This window comes from Notolepis coatsorum (assembly GCF_963971535.1).
Source record: "Notolepis coatsorum genome assembly, chromosome: 11".
NCBI classification, from domain to species: domain Eukaryota; kingdom Metazoa; phylum Chordata; class Actinopteri; order Aulopiformes; family Paralepididae; genus Notolepis; species Notolepis coatsorum.
In genome coordinates, this window is record NC_140175.1 from 93,929,159 (window position 1) to 93,946,559 (window position 17,401).

At 40.7% G+C, this 17,401-nt stretch overlaps 1 protein-coding gene across 1 annotated transcript in view; it reads left to right on the plus strand.

The window, feature by feature from the left end:
- loxhd1a (lipoxygenase homology PLAT domains 1a) overlaps positions 1 to 17,401 on the plus strand; it is a gene marked incomplete at both ends in the record, with an annotated part of 180,996 nt that overhangs the window by 158,938 nt on the left and 4,657 nt on the right. Inside the window, 4 exons of the mRNA XM_084324540.1 lie at positions 4,148 to 4,325; positions 14,096 to 14,281; positions 16,032 to 16,202; positions 17,021 to 17,159. Of these exons, the coding sequence (XP_084180666.1) occupies positions 4,148 to 4,325; positions 14,096 to 14,281; positions 16,032 to 16,202; positions 17,021 to 17,159 (674 nt within the window). The remainder of the gene's footprint in view (positions 1 to 4,147; positions 4,326 to 14,095; positions 14,282 to 16,031; positions 16,203 to 17,020; positions 17,160 to 17,401) is intronic.

A 17,401-nucleotide genomic window follows, 5' to 3' on the forward strand; every position in this document is an offset into this window, starting at 1 on the left:
ATAGTGCACAGTGTATAGTATAGTGCACAGTGTATAGTATAGTATAGTGCACAGTGTAGAGCACAGTGTAGTGTATAGTGTAGTGTACAGTGTATAGTATAGTGCACAGTGTATAGTATAGTATAGTGCACAGTGTAGTGCACAGTGTAGTGTATAGTGTAGTGTACAGTGTATAGTATAGTGCACAGTGTATAGTATAGTATAGTGCACAGTGTATAGTATAGTGCACAGTGTAGAGCACAGTATAGTGTACAGTGTATAGTATAGTATAGTGCACAGTGTAGAGCATAGTATAGTGTACAGTGTATAGTATAGTGCACAGTGTATAGTATAGTGTACAGTGTATAGTATAGTATAGTGCACAGTGTATAGTATAGTATAGTGCACAGTGTATAGTATAGTATAGTGCACAGTGTAGAGCATAGTATAGTGTACAGTGTATAGTATAGTATAGTATAGTGCACAGTGTATAGTATAGTATAGTGCACGGTGTATAGTATAGTATAGTGCACAGTGTATAGTATAGTATAGTGCACATTGTATAGTATAGTATAGTGCACAGTGTATAGTATAGTGCACAGTGTATAGTATAGTATAGTGCACAGTGTAGAGCATAGTATAGTGTACAGTGTATAGTATAGTGCACAGTGTATAGTATAGTATAGTGCACAGTATAGTGCACAGTGTATAGTATAGTATAGTGCACAGTGTATAGTATAGTATAGTGCACAGTGTAGAGCATAGTATAGTGTACAGTGTATAGTATAGTATAGTGCACAGTGTATAGTATAGTATAGTGCACAGTGTATAGTATAGTATAGTGCACAGTGTATAGTATAGTATAGAGCACAGTGTATAGTATAGTATAGTGCACAGTGTATAGTATAGTATAGTGCACAGTGTATAGTATAGTATAGTGCACAGTGTATAGTATAGTATAGTGCACAGTATAGAGCACAGTATAGTGCACAGTGTATAGTATAGTATAGTGCACAGTGTAGAGCATAGTATAGTGTACAGTGTATAGTATAGTATAGTGTACAGTGTATAGCATAGTATAGTGCACAGTGTAGAGCACAGTATAGTGCACAGTGTATAGTATAGTATAGTGTACAGTGTATAGTATAGTATAGTGCACAGTGTAGAGCACAGTATAGTGCACAGTGTATAGTATAGTATAGTGTACAGTGTATAGTATAGTATAGTGCACAGTATAGAGCACAGTGTATAGTATAGTATAGTGTACAGTGTATAGCATAGTATAGTGCACAGTGTATAGTATAGTATAGTGCACAGTGTATAGTATAGTATAGTGTACAGTGTATAGCACAGTATAGTGCACAGTGTATAGTATAGTATAGTGCACAGTATAGAGCACAGTGTATAGTATAGTATAGTGTACAGTGTATAATATAGTATAGTGCACAGTATAGAGCACAGTGTATAGTATAGTATAGTGCACAGTGTATAGTATAGTATAGTATAGTGTACAGTGTATAGCACAGTATAGTGCACAGTGTATAGTATAGTATAGTGCACAGTATAGAGCACAGTGTATAGTATAGTATAGTGTACAGTGTATAGTATAGTATAGTGCACAGTATAGAGCACAGTGTATAGTATAGTGTACAGTGTATAGCACAGTATAGTGCACAGTGTATAGTATAGTGTACAGTGTATAGTATAGTATAGTGCACAGTATAGAGCACAGTGTATAGTATAGTGTACAGTGTATATCACAGTATAGTGCACAGTGTATAGTATAGTATAGTGTATAGCATAGTATAGTGCACAGTATAGTGCACAGTGTATAGTATAGTATAGTGTACAGTGTATAGCATAGTATAGTGCACAGTGTATAGTATAGTATAGTGCACAGTGTAGAGCACAGTATAGTGCACAGTGTATAGTATAGTATAGTGCACAGTATAGAGCACAGTATAGTGCACAGTGTATAGTATAGTATAGTGTACAGTGTATAGCATAGTATAGTGCACAGTGTATAGTATAGTATAGTGCACAGTGTAGAGCACAGTATAGTGCACAGTGTATAGTATAGTATAGTGTACAGTGTATAGTATAGTATAGTGCACAGTGTATAGTATAGTATAGTGCACAGTGTAGAGCACAGTATAGTGCACAGTGTATAGTATAGTATAGTGCACAGTATAGAGCACAGTATAGTGCACAGTGTATAGTATAGTATAGTGTACAGTGTATAGCATAGTATAGTGCACAGTGTATAGTATAGTATAGTGCACAGTGTATAGTATAGTATAGTGCACAGTATAGAGCACAGTATAGTGCACAGTGTATAGTATAGTATAGTGTACAGTGTATAGTATAGTATAGTGCACAGTGTATAGTATAGTATAGTGTACAGTGTATAGTATAGTATAGTGTACAGTGTATAGTATAGTATAGTGCACAGTGTATAGTATAGTATAGTGTACAGTGTATAGTATAGTATAGTGCACAGTGTATAGTATAGTATAGTGCACAGTGTATAGTATAGTATAGTGTACAGTGTATAGTGTAGTGTACAGTGTATAGTATAGTATAGTGCACAGTGTATAGTATAGTATAGTGCACAGTGTAGAGCATAGTATAGTGTACAGTGTATAGTGTAGTGTACAGTGTATAGTATAGTATAGTGCACAGTGTATAGTATAGTATAGTGCACAGTGTAGAGCATAGTATAGTGTACAGTGTATAGTATAGTATAGTGCACAGTGTAGAGCACAGTGTAGTGTATAGTGTATAGTATAGTATAGTGCACAGTGTAGAGCATAGTATAGTGTACAGTGTATAGTATAGTGCACAGTGTATAGTATAGTATAGTGCACAGTGTATAGTATAGTATAGTGCACAGTGTATAGTATAGTGTAGTGTACAGTGTATAGTATAGTATAGTGCACAGTGTATAGTATAGTATAGTGCACAGTATAAAGCACAGTATAGTGTACAGTGTATAGTATAGTATAGTGCACAGTGTATAGTATAGTATAGTGCACAGTGTATAGTATAGTATAGTGCACAGTGTATAGTATAGTATAGTGCACAGTGTATAGTATAGTGCACAGTATAGAGCATAGTATAGTGCACAGTGTATAGTATAGTATAGTGCACAGTGTAGAGCACAGTATAGTGCACAGTGTATAGTATAGTATAGTGTACAGTGTATAGTATAGTATAGTGCACAGTGTAGAGCACAGTATAGTGCACAGTGTATAGTATAGTATAGTGCACAGTGTAGAGCATAGTATAGTGCACAGTGTATAGTATAGTATAGAGCACAGTGTAGAGCATAGTATAGTGCACAGTGTATAGTATAGTATAGTGCACAGTGTATAGCATAGTATAGTGCACAGTGTATAGTATAGTATAGAGCACAGTGTAGAGCATAGTATAGAGCACAGTGTAGAGCATAGTATAGTGCACAGTATAGAGCTTAGTATAGAGCACAGTATAGAGCACAGTATAGTGCACAGTATAGAGCACAGTGTAGTGTACAGTGTATAGTATAGAGCACAGTGTAGAGCACAGTATAGAGCACAGTGTATAGTATAGTATAGAGCACAGTGTATAGTATAGTATAGAGCACAGTGTATAGTATAGTATAGAGCACAGTGTATAGTATAGTATAGAGCACAGTGTAGAGCATAGTATATAGAGCGCAGTATAGTGCACAGGGTTCACATGTTGAATTAGTGGTGAATGATTTCTACGTAGCTTCATGTCAAGCTACGACATTGTCTACCTCGATTCAGTCTTCAAGAATTGTATATAATATATCCCCAGAGTTCTCAGAGTCTGTAGATCATGTTCGTTAACCCTTTCACTGCCACACGACAAAGGGTTAACCCTTTCACTACCACACTACAGACAGTTAACCCTTTCACTACCACACTACAGACGGTTAACCGTCTGTAGTGTGGTAGTGAAAGCTTAACCTTCTGCAGTGTGGTAGTGAAAGGGTTAATGCCCCCTCCCCCCGGCCATTTTAGGTAAAATAGCAAGTTTTCCTCAGCACCCATGTAACCTTTCAGACTGTTAAATCCATATACAGACTGCGAGGCAAACCACTAATTTCCTATCAATTACGAGACCCGTGATGGTTGTGTGTTTGATACCGTTTGCGAAACAGGTGATCGTGCGCGACCTGACCACGGAGGAGGTGGCCGTGTTCACCTACGAGAACTGGCTGTCCAGAACGCAAGGCGCCAGGAGGACCGTGGTCTGTGAGATGGCCGCAGTGGTGGACGAGGAGGAGATGGTGGAGCTCACCACGTACACCATCCAGGTCAAGACCAGCGACGTGGCAGGTCAGTTCCAGGCTCCGCTCCTCTCTGACCCGATGACTGGTACTAAGCCAGGTGTTCCTCTATACTGGTGTTCTCACTGCGGATACCGATTGACCTATCTCAAACCCTGCCCTCTTTTATCCATCCTCCAATCATCACCGTCGCTTCCCTTTGTTTGTCCGGAGGAAGCAACGGTTGTGATTGGAGGATCAAGAAAATCAGGGGGCGGAGCTTTAGGTTAATTGTGAGTTGTGAAGTTTAGATGTACCATATCATACTATACAAACCATATCATACAATATATACCATATCATACAATACATACCAAATCATACAATACAAGCCATATATAATATATACCATACAATGCAACCATATCATACAATACATATCAAAGCATACAATCATACAATACATACCATAACATACAATACAAACCATATCATACAATACATACCAAATCATATAATACATACCAAATCATACATATCATACAATACATACCATATCATACAATACAGCGTTATTAGTCACAAAAACATTGAGAGAGAGAGAGAGAGAGAGAGAGAGAGAGAGAGAGAGAGAGAGAGAGAGAGAGAGAGAGAGAGAGAGAGAGAGAGAGGGGGAGAGGGAGAGGGAGAGAGGGAGAGGGAGAGAGAGACAGAGAGAGAGAGAGAGAGAGAGAGAGAGAGAGAGAGAGAACATGAGAATCAAGTGGTTGGTTTTTGGTTTTATTTCTGATATGTTACACATGGGCTCTGGTATGTATTTGCATTATTGGAATTTATATGTATTAGCATTTGCCCAATATCCAAAACCTGTATCAGCACTGATGCATCCACAGCACTAGCTAGGGTATATATTATGTAAATGATAAATGGCGCATTTATGTAGAGCTTTTATCCAAAGCTATTTACAATTCCTTGTTCCTCATTTGACCCATTCACTCACACATTCACACACCAACGCGGAGCCACTGTCGCCCCCTATTGTGTATTAGGGGTGTAGCGGTACACAAAAACCATGGTTCGGTACATACCTCGGTTTTGAAGTCACGGTTCAGGGTTTTCGGTACAGTGGGGGAAAGTTTGCTTTCCATGTTCCACTCAGGGGTGGTGTAGTGTGCAGTAACTGTTAAGTAGGGCTGTTAACGAATATTCTATATTGAAATTAATAATCGACTTGTAAAAAAAAAAAAAAAAAAGTATATTAAATTGTGAAAAAAACAGCCCTTGTGGAACCTCGACACAGTTTTATGCAAGCTATGTAAACTACAGCTGGCATACCTTCTTTTTTATGCTAACACTATTTTGGGAGTTATAGCGTCAAGAAAGTAACTAAGTAGCCTATTTTGTTTTAGCACTTTATTGTAAATCATCCCTCATTGTAAAATGTTATTGAATAGAGAAAAAACGTCATGCAGGTCCCGTTTCATATCATTAATTTGATCTCCGAGAGACAGCCCCTTCTCAACGCACTGAGAGAGAGAGGGTGTGTGTGTGTGTGTGTGTGTGTGTGTGTGTGTGTGTGTGTGTGTGTGTGTGTGTGTGTGTGTGTGTGTGTGTGTGTGTGTGTGTGTGTGTGTGTGTGTGTGTGTGTGTGTGTGTGTGTGTGTGTGTGTTCGCCACACTATGAGGCTATGCTAAATTACAGGTAATCTCTCAGTGTTGGGTGTGGGCTGAACGAACACCCGGCCCTTTGCGCAAGTTATAATTTGGGAAGGGGTGAACTTGGAGTTTAAAAAAAAGTATGCACGCAAAAAAAAAAGTTCTGCACGTGCGTTCGTTAGTGGTTAACGTACCGTTGCAATCGTTCGGTACACAGCCGTACTGAACCGAAGGTCCACTACTGAAACGGTTCAGTACGGATACGTGTACCGTTACACCCCTATTATGTATATATATAATATATATTCACAACTCTATCCACTCTGCGAGGTCATCGCCGGTCCTCACCTCCGAGGGACTTATTTGGCGTCACCGGCAGGATCATGCCGCGCTAACCTGCCACAGCGACGGCGAAACAATGACTCCGAGATCATTCCGTCCTCTGTGTGACCAGAGACGTTTCATTCGCCGTAGTAAGTAGTAGCCAGGTGTGTTACTTTCCCGGCTACATAAAGGAAACCTAATGATATCATCATGCAGATTCAGTCTGGATCACATGTCATCGTCTCGCCGGGGGTCATTATCGAGCGCTCCTCTTCGTTTTACCCCCCTCTGTGTGGAGGAGGAGTGTCGAGGTGGAACACACTCCGTTTGCCTCGCGCAAGGTGATGACTCAGAAGCCCACCATACGCCTCTACCCACCCCCCACCCACCCACCAGCCCCCACCCACCCACCAGCCCACACCCACCCACCAGCCCCTACCCGCCACCCAATGCAGTCCACAGGAGTGGCGCTGGCTGGTTGATTGACACGTTAGAGGAGCTAGGTGTCTGACTTCAAAGGACTCCTCTCTCCTCCTTCTCTGTGCCCCAAGGCAGTTACTGTAAGTTAAGACGTGGCTCTGTGCCACCACTGAGGGAGAGATAATGAGCCCGGGCTGTCACACACACACGCACGCACGCACGCACGCACACACACACACACACACACACACACACACACACACACACATGCACACACGCACGCACACTATACACACACACACGCACACACACACACACACACACGCACGCATGCACACACACATGCACACACGCACGCACACATACACACACACACATGCACGCACACATACAGTACACACACACACACACGCACGCACGCACACATACATACACACACGCACACACACACACACACATGAGTGTCACAGAGCCACTGCAGTGCTGAATATTTTCCACAGAGTTTTTTTTTTTTTTTTTTTAGATAATATGCTCTCTGTGAGTCAGAGGAAACCAGGCCCTCTCTCTCTCTCTCTCTCTCTCTCTCTCTCTCTCTCTCTCTCTCTCTCTCACTAAAAATACAGCGTGATTATCCAAAATGGCCGTCCACTTCCATTCATTCTGACACTTGAGTCAGGACAAAGGACTTCTTCGTCAACTTTCCCCACCTCCCCCCACTCTCACCCGCCCGCCTGGGATCACTTTCGGAGCGGACGCTCCTTGGCTACAACGGTGATCAATCATTTTCACCATCAGCGGTGATTTGTCAGTTCAGGACCGTTCATTACCGGATGATGTGGTCACTTGATGTCAAATGATGCTAGCCAGATATATTTCATGTAACTCGAGACCCGAAGCACGCAATTGGTTGAGTGTGGTGGCGATCGAAAGGTGGCAAATTCAACTTTCGAAGGGTGTATTGGATGATCGGCAAAAAATGCAACCCGGAGCCGGTAGACGAGCACAAAGTGCCACAAATGCACGCGAGTGCGTGACAGCCCACGGTCGGGCCGTCCGATGTTTAAGAGGTTAAAAAGTATTAAATTCATAATTCTCAATTTAAGGCCTTTAAAGGTATTCAAACATCCTAAATTTCATTTGTACAGGTATTGCATTTTTGAGGGGACAGCCCAGCTGTCGGGAGATTAAATAATATTAAATATATGAAATGTTTTTGTATTAAAGTCGTTGTATTGAAGTGGTATTAAAAAGGTCTTAAAAAGTATTAGCTTTAACTTGTTGAAACCTGCAGATTATAACCGTGATTATACTGATTAATTGATTGTATGATTGATTGATTCAATTAATAAATGAATGAACCATTGCATTTATATAACAATTTTCTAGACTGATGTTACGGGTCCCAAAGCTGTCGGGTACCTTCACAAATCATGTGCGGTCGATGTCATCATTCCCTCCTGAAACACATAGTAATGGTCACATGGAATGAAGACACAACCTGTTCACGTTCCGGTCCAAATCTCCTCTCGGAGTTTTATTCATAAAACATCACTTATCAATCATACATTACATTATTTACATTTGACTCAGTGCCTCCGGTTATCACTGTCAATGGTTACCAAAATATTCACTTAATCTTTACATATGTTTCCTTTAAGGGTTGTTCCTTTACATATGTTTTCCTTTAAGATATTCCCTCATGCTTTTATTTATAGTGTGAGATTTCTTTTACTAGTACTTTGTGTTCACCTGTCTTGGCCATGCCTGGCCTTAAGCCAGCTGGCACTCATTAGCAATCACGGGCAGTACTTATTGCTGCCAGTTTCTCACATTCATTGTCGCGCCATTGTTTTGTTTTGTCATTGTTTTGTCTCAAGTTGTGTTCGGTCACGTACTCACCTTTGTCACTCCGGTATTTCCCAGTGAGTCCGTTCATTATCCTTGTCCAAATTTTTCCAGCACTGCTGAGTATTGTTTTCGGGTTTTACAGTTTGCTTTTGTTTGTTACCGTTTTGACGTGTATCCTTGTTGCAACTGTCAAGTAAAAGCCTGTTCACTTCATCTCGTCATCTCTGCCTCTACTCTCTCTGCTCGTGTTCCTGCATTTGGGGTCTCCTCACCTATTCCCACACCGAACCCTCACAGTAAGATCACACCTTTGTGGGAAGGAGCGAGGGAGAGAGTGGTAGAGAGGGAGAGATGATAGAGAGAGATGAGGGAGAGAGATGAGTAGAGAGGGATGGAGAGGTGATAGAGAGAGATGAGGGAGAGAGAGTAGTAGAGAGGGATGGAGAGGTGATAGAGAGAGATGAGGGAGAGAGAGGAGTAGAGAGGGATGGAGAGGTGATAGAGAGAGATGAGGGAGAGAGAGTAGTAGAGAGGGATGGAGAGGTGATAGAGAGAGATGAGGGAGAGAGAGAGAGGAGTAGAGAGGGATGGAGAGGTGATAGAGAGAGATGAGGGAGAGAGAGAGAAGTAGAGAGGGATGGAGAGATGATAGAGAGAGATGAGGGAGAGAGAGGAGTAGAGAGAGATGGAGAGGTGATAGAGAGAGATGAGGGAGAGAGAGAGGAGTAGAGGGATGGAGAGATGAGGGAGAGAGAGAGAGGAGTAGAGAGAGATGGAGAGGTGATAGAGAGATGAGGGGCAGAGAGAGAGGAGTAGAGGGATGGAGAGATGAGGGAGAGAGAGAGAGGAGTAGAGAGAGATGGATAGGTGATAGAGAGAGATGAGGGAGAGAGAGAGGAGTAGAGGGATGGAGAGATGAGGGAGAGAGAGAGAGGAGTAGAGAGAGATGGAGAGGTGATAGAGAGATGAGGGGCAGAGAGAGAGGAGTAGAGGGATGGAGAGGTGATAGAGAAAGATGAGGGAAAGAGAGAGGAGTAGAGAGAGATGAGGGAGAGAGAGAGGAGTAGAGAGGGATGGAGAGGTGAGATAACCATATTTCTCCTTTGGGGCGTCTTTGCCACCTGTATACAGTACTCACTGAACACCATAAATAAACATACTTTTACCGTTAAACTTAATTGTAGTTTACCCGAAATATTAGCTCAACCCAAACTTTCCAAAATGGCATCTCATTAGCTTTAAGCTCTGACTGGTGCATTAAGATCGATTTCATTTCTTTTACAATCGATTATTCGTTTTGTATTTCTTTTTTCTTTATTTTTTTATGAAATGCTTTTTTTTTATTGAAGCAAACATTCTTATTTGATTCCTTTGATTCCTATTGATTATATTTAGAGGCAGCCTAATTTTCATAGCCTAATTGATCTAAAAGATGCACATGCTACTGTTTCTGTTTGTTTATTAAAGCCGGTTGATAGGCCAATGCAATTCTGTTATTATAGGCTACGATGGTGAATGGTGTCATTTTGATTTATTGTATATATATTTAAAAAAAAATTATTTTTTGGGGGGGGGGGGGGGGGGGGTGAATATTCTATCTTAAGTAACACCGATTTTCGAATAGCACTTTTGCTAGAAAGTCCCATCCCTACCTTCAACATTAGAACTCAATTCACAGATAACAATTAACCTTATTTCACATTATTGTCAAGTGTTCAGGGCCCAGCATTGAATAAACAATGTACAATGTACATTATGACCATAACGTCTTCTATGACCCAATGGCACGTGTTCGCCATCTGTAACTGATAACGTGACAAATGCCATTTCCCCCCAATTGTCGTGGTGTGTCACAATGCGCACTCTCATAACATATATCAAATATAAATGTATTGACGTTATTAACCATTCAACTTATTTCACAATCCTCATTACATTCAAAATTCTAAATCCGGTCCAAATCTCATCTGGGGAGAGGGCGGAAACCGTCACCATATGGCGCTTTTCCACTGCATAGTACCTACTCGACTCTACTCTACTCTACTCTACTCTACTCTACTCTACTCTACTCTACTCTACTCGCTTTAGGTACCTGGTACCATGTTGCTTTTCCACTGCAGGTACTAAAATAAAGTACTCAGTTTGTCTCCGTGTGGGGAGGCGGGGCTGCTGGTGATCAGCATGAGAGCTCACCGAGTGAATCCACAGTCACTTGATCCTCAATAGGAAACCAACCTAGATTTACCCTGAAGGACTGGTTCTGGCTGAACTGTTCGTTATACAAGTATCACAGAGACATTTCAAATGTACTCACAGTTGCACGAGGGTTTCGGACAGAGATACGGGATGGTTTGAAAGCTCGGCGTTGCTAATAAACATTTTAAATATTTTTTATAAACTGCTCAAAACGGCATTATTTCCGGCGTTGGGTGCATGATGCGCATGCGCTGTGATCACACCAGGCAGCCAACGCCGGAAATAATGCAGTGTTGAGCAGTTTATAAAAAATATTTAAAATGTTTATTAGCAACGCCGAGCTTTCAAACCATCCCGTATCTCTGTCCGAAATCCTCGTGCAACTGTGGTACTTTGGTAATGGAAAACCGAAAATACCGAGTAGAGTAGAGTAGAGTAGAGTAGAGTAGAGTAGGTACCATGCAGTGGAAAAGCGCCATTAGGGGGACCTGGCGCATCACCTGAACTAATAGGTTCCGCCCTCCACTTCCTGCATAACCTATGGCTTCTCCTCACAGTAAATGTAAAATTTGTTAATTATATTAGCGTGCAGCTGGCAACATGAAGTCTACCACAATCCTTCTAGTCATAATAATTAGATATAAACAATTGCAAAAATTACACAAGATATGCACATATTTTTGAGAGTACCACACTGACACTCAAAAGACAAAAGAGTATCCTCCACCAGCCTCTATACCAGGGGTGGGCAATTATTTTTCCCAGGGGGCCAAATGAGCAACTGAAAATATTTTGGAGGGCCGGGCCAAAATTCCAAACTCAATTATGCATAATATACATTTTATTTCTATATAAAAAGCAGTAAATTGCATTGTTTTGACCGCTGGTAAGAGTGTATGTTATTCTTTGGCAATTAAAAGGTGAGGTTAGCTTTCAAAAATATAATTTATTCAAATAGAATTTCCAAAATGATAAATAATAATAATGATAAACAAAATGTGAAACATTTAACTCATTTTCAGTCACATTAATAACAAAGGGCATTTTGAGTTTCATATACTATTGAAACAAGGATTTTCTTAGATTTCTAAAGACATCACATCATCTTTGTAGCTAAAATAAACAAGACATGTCACTGAACTGTGTAACTGTGTAAAGAAAAGTGTCCCAGTTTTGTAGCCTTTTTGACTTTACATTTAATGTTTTCAGAACTGTGCAAAAAAAATATCATGTGTCCCATTTCACTTGTTATATTTCCACATTTTAGTGTTCTTCAGTTCTTTTTTTTACTGTGCAGAAAAAAGAAAAGGATCAAGTGTCCCATTTCACTTGTTATATTCCCACATTTTAGTGTTCTTCAGTTCTTTTTTTTCATTCAGTGTGAGAAATCCAGTCTCTTTTGAGCTTTAACAAGTCCATCAAAGTCAGGTTGAATGTCTGAGGTGGAGATGCGAAGCACAGCTGACATGTTCATCAGTGAGAGAGGATCTGTACCTGGATTTGGTAAACTTCATGACTGAGAATGTCTGTTCACATATGTAGGTGGATCCAAAGAGAACCAACATCTTCTGAGCATGTCTCCCCATGTTTGGAAAGTTCTCCTCCTTGAGAGCAGAGTAGAACTCTAGCAGTGATGCTGACTTAAAGTGCTCTTTCAGTAGTGAATCAGACTGCAGGTCAATGAGTTCAAGCTGAACATCAGTGGGTGCACTATCAACACTGCAGGTAAAGGGAGAGGAAACCAGCTGCATTTCATCCTCAACCTTTTAAAAATCTTAAGCGCCTTGAAAATTCATCATGCAGTTCTCCTCTCCTAACATGGATGAGTACCTGTGCCGGTGATCATCTGATGGTTTGACTTCTTTCAGGGTTTTCATGTGTTCGAGATTGTTGCTGCCTAGTTGCCTTGAAATTAATTGCAACTTTGTCATGAAGGCTTTCACATGGCTATGCATTTCATGAGCAAAAATGACCTTGCCCTGCAGTTGTGTGCTCAGTAGGGATGGGTACCATTCACATTTGAACCGATACGGTACCGGTACCTGTGAATCGATACCGGTACCTAACGTTACCTTTTTTCTGTACTTTAGGCCCCGTTTAGACGGAAACGCTAGCAGGTGAATCCGCAAAAATATTTTTACAGATGTGCCTTTCGTTTATACGGAAACGGCGTTTTTACGGGGTGAAACCGCAAAAAAGTGAGACTACCTTCCAGGGTGGAATTCCTAGAAACGCAAAAGCTTTGCGCTTTCGTCTAAACTATCAAACCGTATAAATCTGTTAAAACGATGACGAAAGGGTTGTCACGGCTCTGGTCGCGCGTACTGCTTACGTCACAGGTAGCAGGTATGCGCCAGTAGCCGAGACGTAAACAAAGCAAGTATGTCTGACTTATATCAACGGAGATCACCTGAAGGCTACATTGGCAGTACTTTTAACCCTTTCACTGCCACACGACAGAAGGTTACCCCTTTACTATCACACAACCGGCTGTCGTGTGGCAGTGAAAGGGTTAAATACACAAGAATCTGTCCCGTGGCGTGAGTGGAGCCACTGTCTGTGAGTGACTCTGCTTTGGTGCAATCACATTCCCCATCCACAGTCTGCGAATCAGAGGCAGAGTAGAGCGGGTCTTCACAGCACGTCATGTGACATATGCGCCAATCGTGTGACAGCGGGTCTCCGTCGTTACAGCGTCGTCTGCACGGAGAATTCCACTCCAAAACGCTCGTCTAAACGTAAAATTAAAAGTGAAACCGCAAGATGACTTTTGCGGTTTCTGTTCACAAAACGCTCGTCTAAACGGGGCCTTAGTCTCTAAAAATGTAATCTACCTACCTCAGTTGTGAAAAAAAATCCAAACTTCAAATAACCACACTTTTGACCGTTTTTGGCTTGCCATTGCCCCGACTGCTTTGTTGTTGAATCAAGTCAAATCCTAGGTAAGCATATATTGTGCGTGTGAACGTTGACATGAAAATAAAAAAGATACAAAAATTAAAAAAAAAAATTAAAAATTTGAAAAACGATTAAATTTTATTTATTTTTTTTAATGGTGTAATCTTTTGCGGGCCGGTCAGAATCATCAATGCCCAGGTCTGCTCTATACATTGTATATTACTATTGCACTCTACTGTTACACTTGCACTCTGGTTGGATGCCAAACTTCTTTTTGTTGTACTGTACTTGTGCTGTATGATGACAATACATTTTAATCTGATCGAATCAAATCGAATCTAATCTACTACTAGATAGACTATATGCTCTGTACAAGCATGGGGTGTGTCACTGGTTGTCTCAAAGGGTGACTGGCACCATCATGCGTGGTGGTAAAGGCTAGTCATCTGGGCAGACGGATGTTCAGGAGGTTGGTGACTCTCTCCCTGCTCTCCTCAGGGGCGGGCACCGACGCCAACGTGTGGCTCATCCTATTCGGAGAGAACGGGGACACGGGGACACTGGCCTTGAAAGAGTGCAACAAGTCCAACAAGTTTGAACGCAAGCAGACGGACACCTTCCGCTTCCAAGAGCTCTGGGGCCTGGGGGAACTGTCCAAAGTACGGCTGTGGCACGACAACTCAGGTCAGCCAGTCAAACTGTCAGAGACACTGGCGTCAGTGTTTTATGAATGAAGAATAACAACCTCTTGTATTTTTCAGATGTTATACATTTGAATGGGTTTCGTGGTCTTTAGTGTCATGTGTCACCTTAGCCTTTTTTTTCAACTGTAGCTGGGCTGTCATGTGTTCCACCTGTGTCATGTGTTAACTTTCTGTTTCCATTGAGCAGTCGTAGGGGGCTCAGGTTTCATCCAGTTAATAGTAATCTTTTTTTTTTGCAATCATCAATAAGATGTGTAGTATTATAGTACTGATCCGTGTCCAACACTCGTTCACTCTGTATTTCTAACAGAAACAACATAGGGATGTCCGTTTCCAATATTTTCTCTATTTCTTCTTTTATATCCTTCCAAAACGTCTGTATTTTTGGGCAGTCCCAGAATATGTGCGTATGATCCCCAACCATACCACATTCCCTCCAGCATTTGTTGGTAGAGTCCTTTTTGAAGACACATGCTGTCAATGGAGTTCTGAAGAATCTCATTTTGACCTTCCAATCAAATTCTTTCCATAACTGGCTTCCAATCCCCCTGTGGCAGTTAGAACACATACCTTAGCCTTTTAATACACTCTGCTGCTTGGACTCATTGCGTCCAGAATGTGATTGTTGTTATTGTTGTGACTGTAGATGAGAACTATTTTATTGCACTGCACTATTGTCTATTTTATGCTAATGTATGCATTTGATTACACTGCTCTATTTTTATACTCATTCTATTGCTTTTATTTTTGTCAGAAATCTGCTAATAGTCTTTTATAGATTTTAAAGTCAGAAATCATAATGAATAAGAAATCTATTACAATCTTTTTCCTATAGATTTTAATGTCAGAAATCATAATCAATAAGAAATCTATTACAATATTTTTCCTATAGATTTTAACGACAGAAATCCATTGCACATTTTCCGGGGTGGTTTTAATATCAATTCTCTTCTCATTTTACGCCTGTCTATAATTACACCTATGTCTATTTTGTGTCTACGGCACTGCTGTGAAGCACTTTGGGCTGCAATTCTTGTATGAGAGGTGCTATCCAAATAAAGCGTATTATTATTATTATTATTATTATTATTATTATTATTATGAGACATGCTCACAACTTAGAGAACCGTGTACATTTTAGAAGTAAAAAAACATGAAAACCAACTATATTGGAGATACAAGGTTGTCACTCAACTCCTAGATCAGCTTGGAATACCACCAAATACTTAAAAATCCCCTCCAGATGTATTTTAAACCATTTCAACATACTAGTAATTGTTCACTAAATTACTGAAAATGGCTTAACAATATCTCTACACCTTTACCCTCATTCAGAATACAAGGATCTATAAATATGCTAGCACCCATTCATATTAAGTCAACTTCAACTTCAAATTACTTTATTTTCCTTTCGAAACTTCATTTTCAGCAGCTTATATTCTTTCAAGACATGTCAATACCAACTTTCTATTAAAGGTGTCAAGTTACCATGTTGGACCATGAGAGGTTCAACTTATTAGTGACATCACACATGCAACTCAGATTTCAGGGAAGTATAGAGAAGCTCTCCCTCTCCAGGGAAGAATGTGAAACGTGCGTTACCCATAACAAAAACTAATTTCTGAATGGAAGGTATCTTGGACAGTGGCATATATGGCATATCAATCAGAATGCACTGAAGATGGTGTTCATTTCACATGTGTTTTTAATCCCATAATAACCCTGGGCAGGTCCTGCTCCGGGATGGCATGTGGAGTACATCGATGTGAAAGATGAGACCTTGGACAAGACGTTCCGCTTCCCCTGTGATCGATGGCTGGCCAAGAATGATGATGATGGACAGATCATGAGGGAACTGGCCTGTGCTAACAATAATATCCTAGATCTCAATGAAAAGACCAGTAAGGCTTCATTCACACGGATTTAAAAATATACATGTACATGACTTAGCCCTATTTTTATATTTTCACCTTAGCAGGTCAGACATGTTAATGGTGGACATAAGACAGCTGAAAATACATGATAGTAAATTACAATATCAGTATAAGGAAAAAGAAACCAAGAAAAATCAAACATATTAACTTCTATTTACAAATATACAGCATGCTATGACAGCAGTGTTGATTTTGCTTTTCATTTCAACTCATAAGACACTGAGGTTACCCTCATTTACAGTGACTTATCAGCAATTTCATACATATAGGCACAATAAATAAGAATACACAATAAGAAATCAGCTAAGACAGTTACAAGTCGACACACAGTGGTCAGAGATCATACTTTTAAATGCAGCAAAAGAAGGAAGAACCTTCAGCTTAAGAGTCAGTTGGAGGGCATTCCAGGTATCAAAGGAAAAAGCAGTTTTTCCTATAGTTCAGAGCAAACTCGAGGAACCCTAAGAACCGACCAGTCATTTGAACGTGTAGAATAGGTTCCAATATTTCATCAAAGCCAGTTATCCATTTAGCCAGTTCATTGTAAGTAACTACGTTCTGACATATTGTCACAGTGAAGTCTGTGTATAATCTTTTTTAGCTTCGGTATCAATATCAAACGTCCCAGCCATTTTAAACACTACACACATCGTATGGCCAGTCTGGCGTATATAGTGTCTATTCATGCCCTGTGCGTCGCTCGGTTCACAGTCACTTTAGACGAGGAGAATTCAGAGACACCCCCTGGGGAAATTCACTGCGTCTGTGTTTCCCCCTCCTGACAGAATATGAAATCATCACCACGACGGCGAACACCAAAGACGCAGACACCAAAGACAACGCCTGGATTGCACTCGAAGGGAAGAAGGGGCGATCAAAAGAATTAGTGCTGGAGAACTCGTCAAAAAAGAAGAGGTTCCTGCGGTAGGTTGTACTCAGGATCAGACAAGTACAATTAATTAAGACATGGGGGGGGGGGGGGGGGGGGGAATTGACGTTTTTAATGATTGTATATTTTCTATCACACTGATCATAATGATTACCCTCCTGCCAGAGCACTTGAGCCAGGACCAATAATAATTGGTAATAATAATTCTGCTAGCATAGACATCTCCCATTGTGAATTCATCCAGCGTGGAGTCATTTTCTGCTATATGATGCCAATC